Here is a 15,525-nt window from a genome sequence, read left to right as displayed (position 1 = left end):
TGATGCCTTTTGCTACAAAACTCTTACGCTCTAAGTTTACCCCTCCGATCCGAGAGCCTTTCAAAATACATTTTTAGGTTGGAAGAGTGAAGTGAATTTGGGTGGGCGAGGTCAGGACGGAGGAATGGTATGTTTGATGTGGTTTAAGTTTGATAATGTTTATTTTTGAGCGTATGAAATTAGAAATGCAAGACATACTCAAAGCCTGGCATATCTCTATTTTTACAAATATTGGTGACACTTTCCTGAGTAAGACTTTAATTCCACTGTGGCCTACAGTAGCCATTTGGCAACAACTCCACCAAAACAGCTGTCTCCCTGGGTCTCCCCACCCTTCCCTCCACTTGACAGACACACATGGGATGCCACCCCAATGACTCTGATCCCTGCTGACCTCTTCCAAGCTGAAGGAACTGCTTCTGAGACCATATCAAGACTTCCCCATTCTTTTTAGTCCAGCATGTGAATGCTCCTCAAGCTTCCCAACCCAACACATATTTGTAGAGCAGCAAATAACCTTTTTTTTTTCCCCTAGAAAGCCTGTGGGTTTCCACTGATGGCTTCGTCTCCAATAGAGACACAACATGAACGGGTGAAACCCATGTACAGCTGATCGTCTTTACAAGCGTCTATTACCAGAAGGTCCATTGTGGTGCTGACTTTTGCTGCTTTGGGGTAGGGGGTACAGTGGAGACAGCAGAGTTAAGAGACATGCCCATCATAAAGAAACACGTCAGAACATTGTGTTTGTCCAATGTCTCTACTGATGCTTTGTGCTAAGCCTCTGAATCAGCTGGGGGAATGGTTAAGAAATCTTCATAGAATCACAGAGTGGTTTGGGTTGGAAGGGACCTTAAAGCCCATCCAGTTCCAACCCCCCTGCCATGGGCAGGGACACCTCCCACCAGCCCAGGTTGCTCAAAGCCTCATCCAGCCTGGCCTTGAACCCCTCCAGGGATGGGGCATCCACAGCTTCTCTGGGCAGCCTGGATGTGGCACGTGGGGTTGCAGCAGGGAATGGGGATATGAATGAGTCCAGGAGACACCTGGAGGAAAACAAGGGAGTTCTCCCCTCTCCCACCTGATGGGGCTTTGGGGAGAAGAGAACTCACTGAAGCAGAAGCATGCTGAGTGCATGAACCTCAGCTCAGACTCCAGCTGACCCCAGAGCCCACGAGCATGGGCAGGAACAACCCCCAACACTGGCCATCAGCTCTCTTCCCCTTCAGAAGAAGCTTTGCTGAATGTTTCTTTCCTCCTTGATCTCCAAAGATCCTTGGACTCACTCCATCCCTCACCAGAACTCCAAATTTCAGCTCTTCAGTCATATTTCTACTTAGTTCCTCACCTCCTCACCCAGTCCATCACCTTCAGTAGCCTCTTCCCCCTCCAGACCCTCAACAACAACAGAGGGGTTTGTTTAACCCCGCTTCAGGTCCCTTGTAGCTGCTTCTGACACGGTTCCTCACGCAAAGAGCGGCGAGAAAATGGAATGCACAAATTCTGACTAAAGAACCCGAACTTATTTACTTGCCACATCTTGGACAGAAGGATGATGATGCTAGGAGAAACCAAAGTAAGGCACAGAAGGAGCCACACGCTTCGAAAAAGCAGACCTTGCAGATATTTATGTGCAAAATATCACTTCAGTCCCTGCTGCAAACAGCGGGGAAAAAAATGGGAGTAGCAAAGCAAGATTACAATTGCTTTGTGGGGAAATTTTCACATCATCTTAATTCTATTTTATTGTAACAGGTCTTCCATCACGTAAGCGTGCACTTGGTCACACAGATGGGAATGCAGATTTCTAAAATGAATCTTTACACCTTCTGTTGAAAAAGGTTACAGTCCAGGAAAAAAGTGCAATTATGCCACTGACAAACATAAACAGCAGAATATAAAAACAAAGAACAACTCAAATAAGCTCTGAGCATGAAATACAAAGAGAACAAAGTTGATTTTCTGTCAGTAAAACTCACTTTCAAACATAAGAACCTGAATAATTTAATTCAAATGGATGGCTCTCTTTTCATCGGTCACATGTATTTTAGATTTTTCATTATAATATCTTTACCATATGTATACTAAATTAAAAAGAAAATCCAGTTGAGTGTATGCCTTTTTCTTTCACAAGTATTTAGAACTGAGGCATCCCTCCAGCTCACCTCAGTAGGAAGGAGAAACATATATTTGCTGGGTGCAACGATACAGGATCTCTGGATTAAAGTAACACTAATGACTGAAAGGCAGCAATAAGCTGATTTCAATCCACCTGACAAAATCATTACATTCACTGCCTAATAATATACATGTATACAGCAGACATACAGTTTACGTATGAATAAAATCCCTGTGCGGGTTTCCCTGAGCATTTTTACATGCATAATCATTCATCTAAGTAGCCTGATTAATGTACTGGCTTCATTCTCGAAGATGAACCAAAGGTGGCACCACAAATTCATTTTTCAGGGCTAACGAAATAATGTAATAAGAAACAGTTGACTTTACAACAGACAACAGTACAAACCTACTTCTACGCCGCAGGAGGTGGCCCAGGTATACGCTCCCAGGTTATAATTTCACCTGATCCGGTACTGGAAAAAGCCAGACCCAGAGCTACACATGAACAAAACCAGAACGTAATTCCCTCTGACCTCTCTCCTATGCAGGAAGCAAACATGAAGAGCTGAACCTCTGTCGTGCCATTTGCTGCCTGGGGACCGACCGGCGCTGGGATGCAGGCTCCCCCCTGGAGCTCGCCCTGAGACAATTATAACGCGCTTCTGAGGATGACTTCAAAGACTGACCCAGCTGGGCAAGGTAGCCCAGAAGGTCCTTCTCCTGCCTGAACCTCCCTGCTGCACTGCAGTCTGCCCCAGGTCACTCTGCTCCCCCCAGGCCAACATGTTTGTTATCACCAGAAGCACTTACATCTCAGAGCTATTAAAATCAGGAAAGTGTTTTCAAAACATCTTTCTTTGACACTGGGCAGATAAATAAAGCATAAAAACCCTTATGCTTGGGGTAGGACAATGCACCTCAGAAAGATTTTTCACTCTGTTGAGCTATGACGGGTGCGTGAAATCCCATTCTCATAGGAAACACACACCCCCATCAACTTACATGTATCACTTAAAAAATGTAAGCAAGTCCCCAGTGAGCAGGACTTTCAACATCTGTGACGAGAACCCAAAGACCTGCCAGCCAGGTACCAACTCCTGGGTGAGCCTGACCTACCGAGAGCAGATGATTAATCACAAACGGACGGTCTAAGAGCCAGGAACTTTGTGGCCAACCGAAACAAAGGAATGCATTACAGGATCATTTGGATTGAGGAACAACCAGGCGGGAGGTTTCCAACTCCTGCTGTTTTGTCAGTCAGTCGATTGAACACAAAAAAATTGTAGCGCTGCTGAGGAAAACCTTCACAAGAGCGAAAAAGTAACAGGGTCACTCAACTTCTGACACCCCCTCCCCTTTGACACATGTTCTTCCTGGGCATGCAGTGAAGATATATATATATATATACACACACCCCAAATGATTTTTACAAGGCATACTCCATAATTTTAAAAGTCCACATTGTAAAATGTGGTAGCACCCTATGACCTCTGACCGCAATGCCAAAATGAGGATGGATGTGCTCATAGCCTACAGCCTTGGCCATGTACGACCTGCATGCTGCGGTGTGACGGAGCAGAGCCTACCTTGTGGAGTCTGGCGAGGGTTTCATGTGGCCCTGGCTGCTCTCCTCCCAGACACTGTTGGCCAACTCGTTCCCGATGGCAGACATCACCTTGATGAGCTCTATCGGCCAGTCATCCAGGTCGAGTGAGCGGACGCGGGAGAGGTGCGTGCCAAGGTTCCGGTGTATTCCTGAGCATTCAATGCAGATGAGGGCTCCCAGGTTCAGGCTGGCCCAGTCGGGGTCTACGGGAAAAGAGACACAAGCAATTAGTACAACGAAACACCTGACAAAACTTCCTAGTTAATGATTGTAGATAAAGATTTTTAGCTATGAGGGAAAAAAAATGCAGGTGTCCTGTCCAAAAGCACAGTTGGGAGGTCTTCCAGTAGGGTCAGTTCTGCCCTGTGGAGATACCAACCCTCCTGAGAAAACTTCACGGAGTAAAAATAATTGTGTGTGTGTTTGGGGGGGTCTCAAAAGATGTTATCAATCCACCTCCAGTCAAAAGAAAAATATGAATTCAAGAGAAAAGAAAAAACAAAGAAAATATAAACAGAGCGGTAGGCAGCTGATGATGAAGCCGTGGAGAAAGCCCCTCCCTGGGAATCTAGAGCCACTCGTAGCCAATTACAAGGGAAAAAGGAGGAAAAAAAAAAGTGACTAGATACAATGTCTCTGTTGCTAACTATATCAACTCCCTTAATAACCATCTATATCATCACCTACATATGGCGCTCACATCTAACGCACTATGGGGTACGTTTTCATCTCCAAGATCAGGGAGATAAGGACCAAGATGAAAATGTGATACTTTGAACAGCCCCAGTTTTATTGCATGAGCCAGAAGGATTCCACCGACAAACACACACAAAAATAACCCCACAGACGATCAGGCTGCGACATTTCCCAAGACGATTCACTTTTTGGTCATTGTCCCGTGTTATTTACATCTAGATTCATACGAAACTCCCTCTCTCCAACAATTCATTTTAACAAAAGCAATGAAAGACACATGGGAGGAATTTTTGGTGGGGTTTTTTTTTCCCTCCCCCCTGCTGTCAGATCTTTTCTTCTCACCTTACCCTGGGCCTCCCAAAGAACTCGTACGATATCACAAATGCCAAGCAGGAAAATGGTGATTAATTGAGAGGATAGGCAATTTTTATACAAATCCAAATAAAACTCAGAGCTGATAGAAAAAGAAATTTCCAGTGTCCCCTTTCCACATGGGGAAATTTAATCTAAAGGCTCATTTCTACTTTATGTAACCCAAAATCAAAAAGTGATTTTTGCCAGCTAAAATATGTGGAAACAAAATGTTCCCTAGTTCTTTGTCATGTCATGTTTGGACAAAAAAAAAAAAAAATCTGAAAGGAGAGCAGATAATTTTAATTGCAAAGTCCCACATTTCACTGAAGGCACAGATTGACATTTTTCAGCCAGTCCTTAGAAATCTAAAAACATCCCCAACAAGAAAAACTCCCTCCATCTCATTTTACCTGAGCAGAAAAACAGATCTTCTGTTTAAAAAGGTCTTGCCCATACCAAGTCTTATATTAGGAATATACAGCATTGCAGATCTCAAAGAAGTAAGGTGAGACAAAGCTCCTGCCCCGCTTTCCACATCCTTGGTAAGACAACCACGACAAACTCCTTTCCTGCATGTTTCTTCAGGTCACCTCCACCAGTTTCAGTGTCTTCCCAGTGGAGGAACCAGCAGCAAAGACACTAAAAAACCCCGAAATACTAATTTGTTGGTAAAAGCTTGAACACCGCAGATATTCATTTAAAATTTACAACCTGTGCCCAGGAACAAAGTCTCTGTCCCTGACCTTTCATCTTCAAAAACAGAAAAAAACCCCAAAACCACAAAGTGCAACAAGCTCAAAGGGGCACAAACTCGCAACGAAACAAGAGGAAAAAGTTATGATTAATATTTCTCCGATTATTCTAACAGAACTGATGTTAAGGACCTCCCAAATACCTCGGTGTACTTGAGGTACATCTACTGTATCTTTTACTGAATAAATTTTTAAACTATTCTCCTATTTCAAATGGACAGCACTGGTAAGATGGAAGTAGTCCACCAAGCGATAACCAGAAGTTACACGAAATGTTGTCAAGCTGGTATTTTAAATTTCAATAATCTGATAACACACAGCTGAGTTCGAAGGTGGCAAACTAGGAAAGACAAGCGCTGAACCCATTATGGACACCCCATGAAAAACCCGATGTGTTGATCTGGTTACAACTGGCCAACGCAGAGCAAGGCAGGGCTCTGACGAGGAGCCTGGACAAGTGGCATAATTTGATGGATTCTGGGAAAAAATCAACGTGATGTCACTTATGACTTCTGTTTCAGGGTGTGCATGTGAAAAATTGTCCTCCAAAGGAGGTACGTGAGATGGTAAGTCACTGCCCGCCAAGAACAAAGGCAAGCTGTTGTCAGCTACACGCTCAGGGATGTCCCTTGTTCCTACCTGCGTCCTCCTCCTCCCACATGCAGTTGAGCACATTTTACATCTCATGCTGAAATTTGTTACCACTGATTTATACTGAAAAGAACCATATGTGGTTAGCAAGCCATAACTATGCAAGCCAGCGTTTTCTTTTTTTTTTTAGATGATAAAAAATGGGCTCACTTCTCCTGCTGACGCTACCAGTAATTCTGAATTGGAGGATGCTCAGAACGCTTACAACCAGGCGCAGGCTTTTCTCCAGGATGCATAAATCCAGATTTGACCATAAAAGAAGGAAAAAGCTCATTCAATGCAGCTAGAGGTGCTCTAAAGCTATTTCCCTTTGTTTTACTTACAAATTGTCAAACAAAATCTGAGCTTTTTTGACATTGATGAATATTCTCAGCTGACAATTTTCAGCTGTCTGTATTCTTCAAGGTATTTAAGTTCTCTCGTTCTCTAAGAACCTCCTCCCCACTTTGACTTGCACCTCCATCAGACCCATCATTTGAAGCTCTTTTAGGAGAATAAGCCCTCCCCACCGTCTCCTTCATCCCTTTGGACACAAGGTTGCTGATGAACGGCTTTGCCACGCTAAATCCCGGTGAGTTCAGCACGTACAAGACAGCGCTGGGCTGAGCAGAGGAGGAGCAGGGAGGAGCAGAAGAGCCAGGGAAAGGACAAGAAGCAGGGGGTGAAGGCACCATGCAGAGTTGCAGCAGAAGACAGGGAAGTTTACATCTCTTCTATTCTTTAAATTTATTTTTTTTTCCTATTCTGAACATAAAATTGAATCTTGTGATTGGCCTGATAGGTTCCCCAGGGCCACTGAAATTATCACTTCAGTGTTGGGCTTGCAAACAGAAATATAGACTCTGCTGGACTAGAAAATGAGTGATGAACCACTCCCTACTACTGCTGCTGGTTGACATACTGCACGGCAGAAATTCCCCGGGGAAACAAAGCGCCGGGATGAAGTGCTAAAAAGCCAAAGAGCTCTAGAAAGAGGAAGAATGAGACTTATGAAGTGGAAGATTGATGGCTCTTGAATGGAGCTAAGGGACAGCAACATCTCATGTTCCTTTGCTCCCCAACATCTGGCTTTGTGAAGATGCAAACCATGGGAGCTTTCCACAAGAACTCTAGTGTTTGTGATGCTAAATGCTCCAGGGGTAAGGATGTGCCCAGGCAAGGCAGAAGGAGTGAGAAGGAAATAAAGCAGAGCCTGGCAGAAAAAGCAGCAGGCTGAGGTTCACTTAACGTGCATCTTCACGTTTTAAGATACATCTCTTGGGATGTATCTCAAATTTTTCAGAAGGAAAGACGGTGGCCTGCAAACTAGGAAGGCCAAATGGCAAGAGGAGTCAAAGAGGGTATAAATCATCTCCAAGAATACAAACAATTAAGAGGCTTCAGTTGAGATTCCAAAATCTCCCTCCCCAGAAGCTAGACAACCAGGCATTGAGTGTTGCCAAAAAGGGTGGTCCCACCCTGCCCTCTCCGAGCAACATGTTCTTGGCATGTCCCTTCTGCTGGCACCGCGCATGCATGGCCAGCTTGACCCATGAAGCAATCTGGATGAAAACCAACCTGGCTGCAGTGGAGGAAAAAAAAAAAGAAAAAAGAAAAAAAAGTGCTGCTTTGTTGCACAGTCATTTTCCTGATTAAACATCTAGCTTGGCTGCGTAAATACTGGGGTACGTGCATGGCTGGAGAGAGAAACACACCTTGGGCACAGCGTGGACTCTGGAGAGAGCAACCAATGTTGCTATTATTTCACTCTCTGCAAAGCCCCAGTGAAATTTGTACCCAGAGAAAAATAAATGAATATTTTTTCCATTTTAAGCACATGTAAAAATCACAAGAAAAGTTCTGACTTTCAAATATCAAAGAAATACAAACGCACAAGTTCTCAATCCTTCTACTCCTGCAACTAATTGCTTTAGAGCAAGAGAACTTCCTTTTTGTGGCTTTGTTGCAAACCCCTGGAACTAAAGAGCACCAAAATAATGACCTCAGACGGGGTTAGTGAGGTGAACGGCAGCTCAAAGTATTCTTGAGAACACTTTTCTGAACATTACGTATACGTTTTAAAAAATAAAAAAAAGGAAAGAAACACAAAGGGGACAAAAAAAAAATCCCAAATCAGTTTTCTAGTATCCAGATATAATGAGCGATGACTTTGGTTTCTTCTGACAAGTAACCCGAAAAAAAACAAACCCAAAAAACACCAATCAAGCTCTACCTCTTTGAAAAATATTACCACGGCACATGCACTCTCCCCACGTAAAACAGGAGGAAAATGTCAGCAACTTATCTGAAAGAGCAAACTTCTTTTCCTTTTTTTTCAAAGGAAAGTAAAGAAATGCTGACATTTAAAGTGGCATGCGAAACAACAAGAGGAAAGAATTAGGATGCTGTGATGCAGCCTATATTAAGTATAAATTAACATCAAGTTAAGTCTGATGAAGCAAACTCTGTAACGAAGAAGAAATGTGCAAACAACATATGGAACGTAACAACAAAAGTGACAAATCCCATGATGGGCATTCACCTAAGTCTTGGCCAGGGAGAAGAGGTCAGGGGCCGTACTTACTCTGTGCTTCACAGTCCACGCAGTGGGAGTTGCCTCTGATGTTCCTTATGGACTGAAGGGCCACGGCCTCGTTCTGACTCGTCAGGCGGGACTGCGCAGATTTAAAGAAATGCAAAGGCAACAAATAAGAACCCAGTAAAATTAGACGATACAACTGTCAGCTGAATGAACGGCAAAACCCAAAGCTTAGACGAAGGCTGAAAGAATGTCACCAAGGAACCTCAAGTCCTCGGTTTGCCTCTCAAGAAACAGTGATCCTTTGGCACCTCCCAGTGCTGCAAGTCCACCCCTGCCAGGCAGAGACTCATCTTTCCTCCCACGTTTCTCGGCAGCTTGGGATTTCTCCCAGGGCTCTCTCCACCGTGCACAGGACCTCCCAGCGTTTTGGGATCTCCAGCCTGGATTCTAACAAGCAGGGGAGACCACACAGAGGAAAACTGAGCTTGAAAATGAACGCTGCTATTCATAAGAACAGCAGTTACAGTGTTGGTTTGCTTCTTGAGATAAATTGGATAAGAATATTATTTTATAAAATCAATTTCTTCTATTGACGTGTGGCTTCTGCTAATGAAGACTAAGGGATGGTTTGCAAAAGCACCTGAAACCTTCTTATCATCAAAAGGTCAGATTTAATTAGACGGCTCCCATTTACATTCTCTCCACGATGACCTGCCAATGACCTCTGCTTGGACCTGGAGAGACTGTCATGATGTACACGGAGCTCAGCTCTACCCACCTAAAATGTCGTGTGGGCTCTCTGAGAAGAAAATTGCTAGCTATAGCAAGCGATGGACTCTTCGCAATGAAGTGATTTAAGCAGCAGGATGAGGACCAGGTCTTCAGGATGGCCCCGTAGAGATAGGTCCTCCTGATCCATCAACGGGACGCCTGCTAAACCTGTCCAACTACCTGCACTTTGCTGTTCCAGCTACATCTCCTGACATGTTTAGAGACCACAGTAATACTTGACAGAAAAAAAAACCTGAGCCATCTACCAGCCTCTCTTTATCCTCTTTTGTATTAGCATTTTTATATAGGCGTTAGTGTACAAATGTCCTCTTTTGACTCCCTTAACGTACATATTAGAATGTGTAAATCCACAGAAGGCAGGAAAACACGTAAGCAGTGATTTTCTCTCTCTCTTCTCTCCCTCCACTACCACCCCACACCTTGCTCTCTAGCTGTGCAGTGTTTGCAAACACAAAGAACTCAAGAAGCAGAAGTTCTCCTGCCCTTCCAAAAAGGAGTAATGGCTGAAGAAGTCTCCAAATTTAACCACTTATTTTGACAGGAAAGGAGAACAAATTGCTTCTGTCATCGTGTGAAAGCACTGCAAGGTAGGAGGCCTGTTCCTCTGAGGCCGTGTTCATCTTCCCCCAAAAAGCCTTGATGAACCATTTCTGGATGTGCTTTAAGTTACATGAGTTAAGGCACGAACCCATAAAGAATTAATTCAGTGCAATTAAAGAAAAGAAAAATCAAAATTTCTGCATGTCCCTAGGAGCACGGGTTTAAAACTCAGAGCTGTTGATTTTGCGTTCCTGTTAAAGGTCATCCACCCATTCCTGATTTTCAGCATGACCCCCTGTACTGTACCTTGTTCTTGCTGCTCTCACATGACTGTAAACTGGCCAAGATCTGGCTCTCTATGGCTTGTACCCACGCATCTCTTTCTTCATATGTGGTCGCTTCAAAGTGCCAGGTCTGGCCGGTGAGAGAGACAATGATGAACTCAAAGTTTTCTTCTTGTTCTGAAAAAAAACCAAAACCAAACGTATAATAGGAAGAAAAACTTCAACTTTAAAGACGGTGATAGCTAGACTCAACCAACCCGATCTGCTAATCATTTCTGCCACGTACCTAGCAAATGCTGGGCTGCACATCTGAGGTTTAAGGCTAGAAATATCCAACTGCCCTGCAGCTGCACAACGCATCCAAAACCAACTGGCGGATCCACTGCTTTTTCTCTCCAAATGTTACGTAAATAAAGTACTGTTTCAGGTACATAGCCAGTTCCCCTGTGTGTTTGGTATGGAGTCTATCCCCTTCTCCAACACAAAGTTGCTAACAAGCAGTATTTAGATTTAAACCTGAGGTGCTAAGAGCTACATCATGTAAAAAACAAAGTGTGTCACAAAATAGCTTAAAAGGTAAGTGGACTATAAAGATCTCACGGTACAGAAAATTTGACAGTTTACCCTCTTCCTTCAAGCATGTGTGTACATCCACAGATAAATTAAAAGTGAATGCGTACATTTTCTTGTCCGTAGCAGAAATAGACTGGGTTATAATACAGGATTAAATCAGTCCAACCTATTCAACATTCACGTTTGACACAGGGGATGAGAAAATGATCTGAGAAGCCAGCAGAGAGGGTCAATGAAATATCCTCAGGGCTAGTAGAGTATAAGGACAAGTATTCAGGCCAGAGCACCACAGCACAAGAAAATACCAGCAGAACTGAACTAAACGGACACATCCCCTAACCACACATGGGACACAAAGTCAAATTAAAAAAAAATAATAAATCAGGGAAGCTGAAACAGAGCGAGTGGAATTGGGAAGGGCAGGCATGAAGCATGAAAGGAACAGAATAATAGAGCACGAAGTTCTGGTGAGCACCAGCTGTAATGGGCTTTAGAAAGAGCATTTACATCTGCTTGTCTGCTAATGACTTATTATATATTCAGAGCCATGAAACTCTGCATTACCTTGTCATCCATAAGCATGCAAAGCCAAGTGACAAATCTCACACTGGCTCTAAAGACAGTCCTCCTGCTCACTGGCAGTCATTTCCTCAACCTGTGGGACAACTGGTTGCCTTTGATAAACTCCGTGCTAGCAAGGCCAGTGCCTACACCGCTTGAATGATGCCTCAGAAAATAGCAGAAGGTTATTATGCACCTTTAGGTGAGAATAAACACAGAGGTGAAGGTTATTTCCAGGTGCACGAGCTGCATGAAGCAGCGGTTTTACTTAAAAAAAAAAAAAAATAGCATGTGGGATAAGCGGGAAAGGAAAGATAAGAGGAATGATGCAACTGTGCAGCTCTAACGACTTTTCACTTTAGCAACACTGTGTTAAAACGAACAGGTAGACTCATTATCCAAAATGCTATTATTAGACCATGGAAAAAGCCACATTTATCAAACAGAGCTTTCAAGAGTTGATGAGAAAGATGTAAGAGGAACCACTCAATAACAAAAGAAATTATGTTCAGTCCTGTGCGCTGTCCGGGGTAGGACAACACATCGATGGTCTTCTACTTACGCAGAAGTGGTATGGCATGTGGTCGGTGGGGACGGGCAGGCATGTGCAAAATTATGCCCATGTTGATTAAAACAGCGAACGATGGCGAAAGAAGAGAAGGTGAAAAACTGAATCCCACCCGAAGTAGCCCCCTGTAGAACTCAATTTAGGAAATCCATCCTTCTTAGGCTTTTCAATGGCTTCTAAGTGATAAAACTCTCTACTCCTGAGGTTTTACTTCAGTAAAATGGTGGTCACCAAGTGTTCAGAAAATCCTTCTATACACATGCCTCAGTGTGGGTGGTTCCCAGACACACGTATTGTTACAGCAGGGATCCACAGCTCCACAAGTATGTGACAAATACTTAACCAGTATATACAGCGTATCTTTAAAGAGCCTCTCCACACCAATCCTGTACCAGTTCATCCCAGCATTTAAGTCCTGGGTGACTTTCCACCATTACAATTCCCGACCTTAAAAGAAATAAATACACCCAAACTGCAGCATCGCCGAATCCTCCTGTCTCCTCTTTACCAATCATCCCCATCACATACATGAAGATGGTTTGTCCAAGGAGGGTTTAGGAGAAACAAACCGCAATTCTGCCAGTGTGCCATTTAAAAGCAAGGCTGAAAGACCGTCCCCGCAGCAGTACCTCTGCAAGCTTTTTGCTCCAGAAATGCCACACAAAGTTATTCTGCTTACAGGAGACCGATGGCAGAGGACACAAACCCAGCTATTCACAGGCACCTGGAACGCAATTCAAAAAACATCTCCAGCCATTTCCCGCGGCTGCTCTTTTGTACACCAAGTCTTCTTTTCCCGAAGGAGAGGCTCCCGTGTTTCATCTCCTGACCTCTCTGCTGTGCCCAGCTGACACCGTGACAAAAGCTGTGAAGACTCTGCACAGCCTTTGTGGCTGGGGACCGCAAAGTCTACACACCGGTGAGCCCGTCCCAGTACGGCCCTGCCAGGGGTTCCGAGGGCTGCGGAGTGCTGTACGGCTGGGCTGGAAGGACATTTGCAGTTCATCAGTAAGTTAGCAAAAAACTCGGCGACGACTGATGAGACATTAAGAACACACAAGTTTGCACTCTCTTATATTCACTTCATGTTTACTCTCTAAGGAGCTCAGATGAAAAGCAACTGTGCTAGTTGAAGATGTCTTCAATAATACATTTTCTGCTTAAATACACTGAATTTTTTCTTGTAAGCTGAACTGTGGAACAAAGCAGCAATGCCTGCTCCACATCACCCGCAGGGCAATGCCTACAAAAGACGAGTAGTGAACGCGTACATCCTTAATCGCCGTATACGCGGGCAGGAAAATGAAGGCAGCAGAATGAAAATGTTCAGTTTTACTCTTCAGGAAAAATTATAGGTTGTGCTATTTAATTCCCTGTGAGCCCAATCACAAAATTTTATTAAACAGTTTTCCATGTTTAACAGTTATTCATAGAAAGGTCCACTATAATAGTATTTTAGCACCATCAACCTGTCGAAATCAACCTGCCCAATTACTCCAAACTACATTAATAATACCAGATATTACACTAATTGTGTCCAGTTTCTATGCAGACGAGGTCCCGTGGGGCTAATTTTGCATCCTCAGGGGCAAGCAACTCAGCCATCAACCTGATTTCACTAGGAATCCCTCCTCATTACACAAGTCCAGGCTGTCAAACTTTTTTTTTTTTTTTAAAAAAAGGTTAATGGGCCAATCAGTCATCAGTTATTTCCTGGAAGGCTAGCAGACAAAGGGTTAAAGTACGAAGAACCAGCTGCAACTGATTTCCATTTGGAAGTTATCAACAGGAGATGTCTAAAACACTGTTGTTGTTTGTTTCACTTTTTTAAGTGTGGAAGGGTGGTTAGGATGGGAAATGAGCTGAAACCCTAAGATTATGATGATATGGAACATAACTTTTTTTTTTTTTTAGAGGACCAGTGGAAGTGCACATGCAACCCGTGAATTCTAGGAAAACCACCCCACCATCATAACCACCGCACCACTTCTGAGAAGCCACACGGTGCCACCATTTATGCTTTACATACTGCTTTCACCATTATCTTTTAATAGCAAACTTACTGCATTTAACCCAAGTCAACATTTATTTTGCTCTGCCAAAAGACACAGCCCACCCACTTACAGAAAACAAGATGTACAATGTCTTAGAAGCAATTGTGCAAGGGAAAACAAACATTTAAGCATGGTCTCACAGCATTCCCATACCAACGCCTGTGTTTACTGTATGGAACAGAGATCAGATTCAGAAAGCTACATCGAAAATAACTGCAGGATACAATTAGTCTACAACTTGTTCCAGATAACTCAAGTCTACTAAAACATAGGGAAAACACATGTCTAGAAGCAGTTACACCTCTTGGCATCCCATAAGAGCAGTTCTAAACCGTGTGCATCCATCAGTTTGTTCACAATTTCCCCTTCTCACATCTTTTATTCTCAATATTAAGAATTGCATACATGACCACCAAGCCCATGCACCAGCGGTGGGTAACCACAAGCACAGTGTGAAATCAAGAGAAGATGAGGTTCCCCTTCTGCCAGGCACTCGACAGTCAGAAATGACACCCATTCCAAAAGTTTCCTTTCAAACCAAAAAATATTTCTATTTTTCCATGGGTATAAGACAAAGACTTGCCAGGATTAAGGCATTTCTCACAAGTACACATGAATATTTTGCCACAATCGGAAAGAATACTGGACCTCTTGGCTTCCAAGCCAACTAGCCTCCTTCACTAGGTGCCAGCTGTGCATTTGCGCTGTTGCCCAACGCAGTTGTCATCCGAGCATCCTGGCGCTGCCGCTAATCGACAGTCACTCTCCACGCACATCTGGTGGGTGATGCCACTCACACAGGAAACACTTGCCAGAAACAAGAAGTCAAGTGCAGAACCAAAAGATTCTCAGTGGCGTATTTCAAACACCCGTGAAGCACCTTCAAGAGCTGAGGTTACAGCCTGAAACCCAGTCAAGCTTGCCTCGAGTAACACCGAGCCCTATTTCAACTCCCTTTCTACACGCCCTCCTCCCTCTCTCAAAAACCGCTTCCGCTCAAGCACCCTTCCTCAATAACCCTGCATCTTGCCAAAAGGGTGAGAATGAAAAACTGTGGATTGCTCGAGCACCTCGGCATCGGATGTTTACAACATACACTCTTGTTTACAACAAAGGCACGCGTTATTTACATACTATACACCCTGAACTATTGCTACCTCTTGCCACTTGGTGTAAATTACCCCCGTAAGTTGGAAGATAAGTATGTTTATTAGCAGCCTCAATTAAGGAAATATTTGTGCCACGTCCCACTGGGCATGACTATGCTAATACTTCTCTCCCCTTTCCAAACCCAGTGTCTAAATCTAATTAGTTTTGAAAATCAACCCTATCAGGACAATAGAGCTCTGCTATCGGTTGCCCACAGCTCTTGATAAAGGTTGTGTTCCACTGGAAGAATTTTTCAGCAGTGCTGGTTTGTATCACTACCAGCCAGTGACAAACTGGTGATGA

At 43.7% G+C, this 15,525-nt stretch overlaps 1 protein-coding gene across 1 annotated transcript in view; it reads right to left on the bottom strand.

The window, feature by feature from the left end:
* Nucleotides 1–3,703: 3,703 nt before the first annotated feature.
* Nucleotides 3,704–15,525, bottom strand: part of LOC104462849 (arf-GAP with GTPase, ANK repeat and PH domain-containing protein 1) — a 196,340-nt gene continuing 184,518 nt past the window's right edge. The window contains exons 14-16 of the mRNA XM_010074981.1: nt 10,340–10,494; nt 8,744–8,834; nt 3,704–3,930 (exon numbers count right to left, since the gene is read on the bottom strand). Coding sequence (XP_010073283.1) covers nt 3,704–3,930; nt 8,744–8,834; nt 10,340–10,494 — 473 coding nt within the window. The remainder of the gene's footprint in view (nt 3,931–8,743; nt 8,835–10,339; nt 10,495–15,525) is intronic.

This window comes from Pterocles gutturalis, unplaced genomic scaffold (assembly GCF_000699245.1).
Source record: "Pterocles gutturalis isolate BGI_N339 unplaced genomic scaffold, ASM69924v1 scaffold592, whole genome shotgun sequence".
Lineage (NCBI taxonomy): Eukaryota > Metazoa > Chordata > Aves > Pterocliformes > Pteroclidae > Pterocles > Pterocles gutturalis.
Note: the sequence above shows the minus strand (reverse complement) of the source record. Positions and strands in the feature narration are given on the sequence as shown.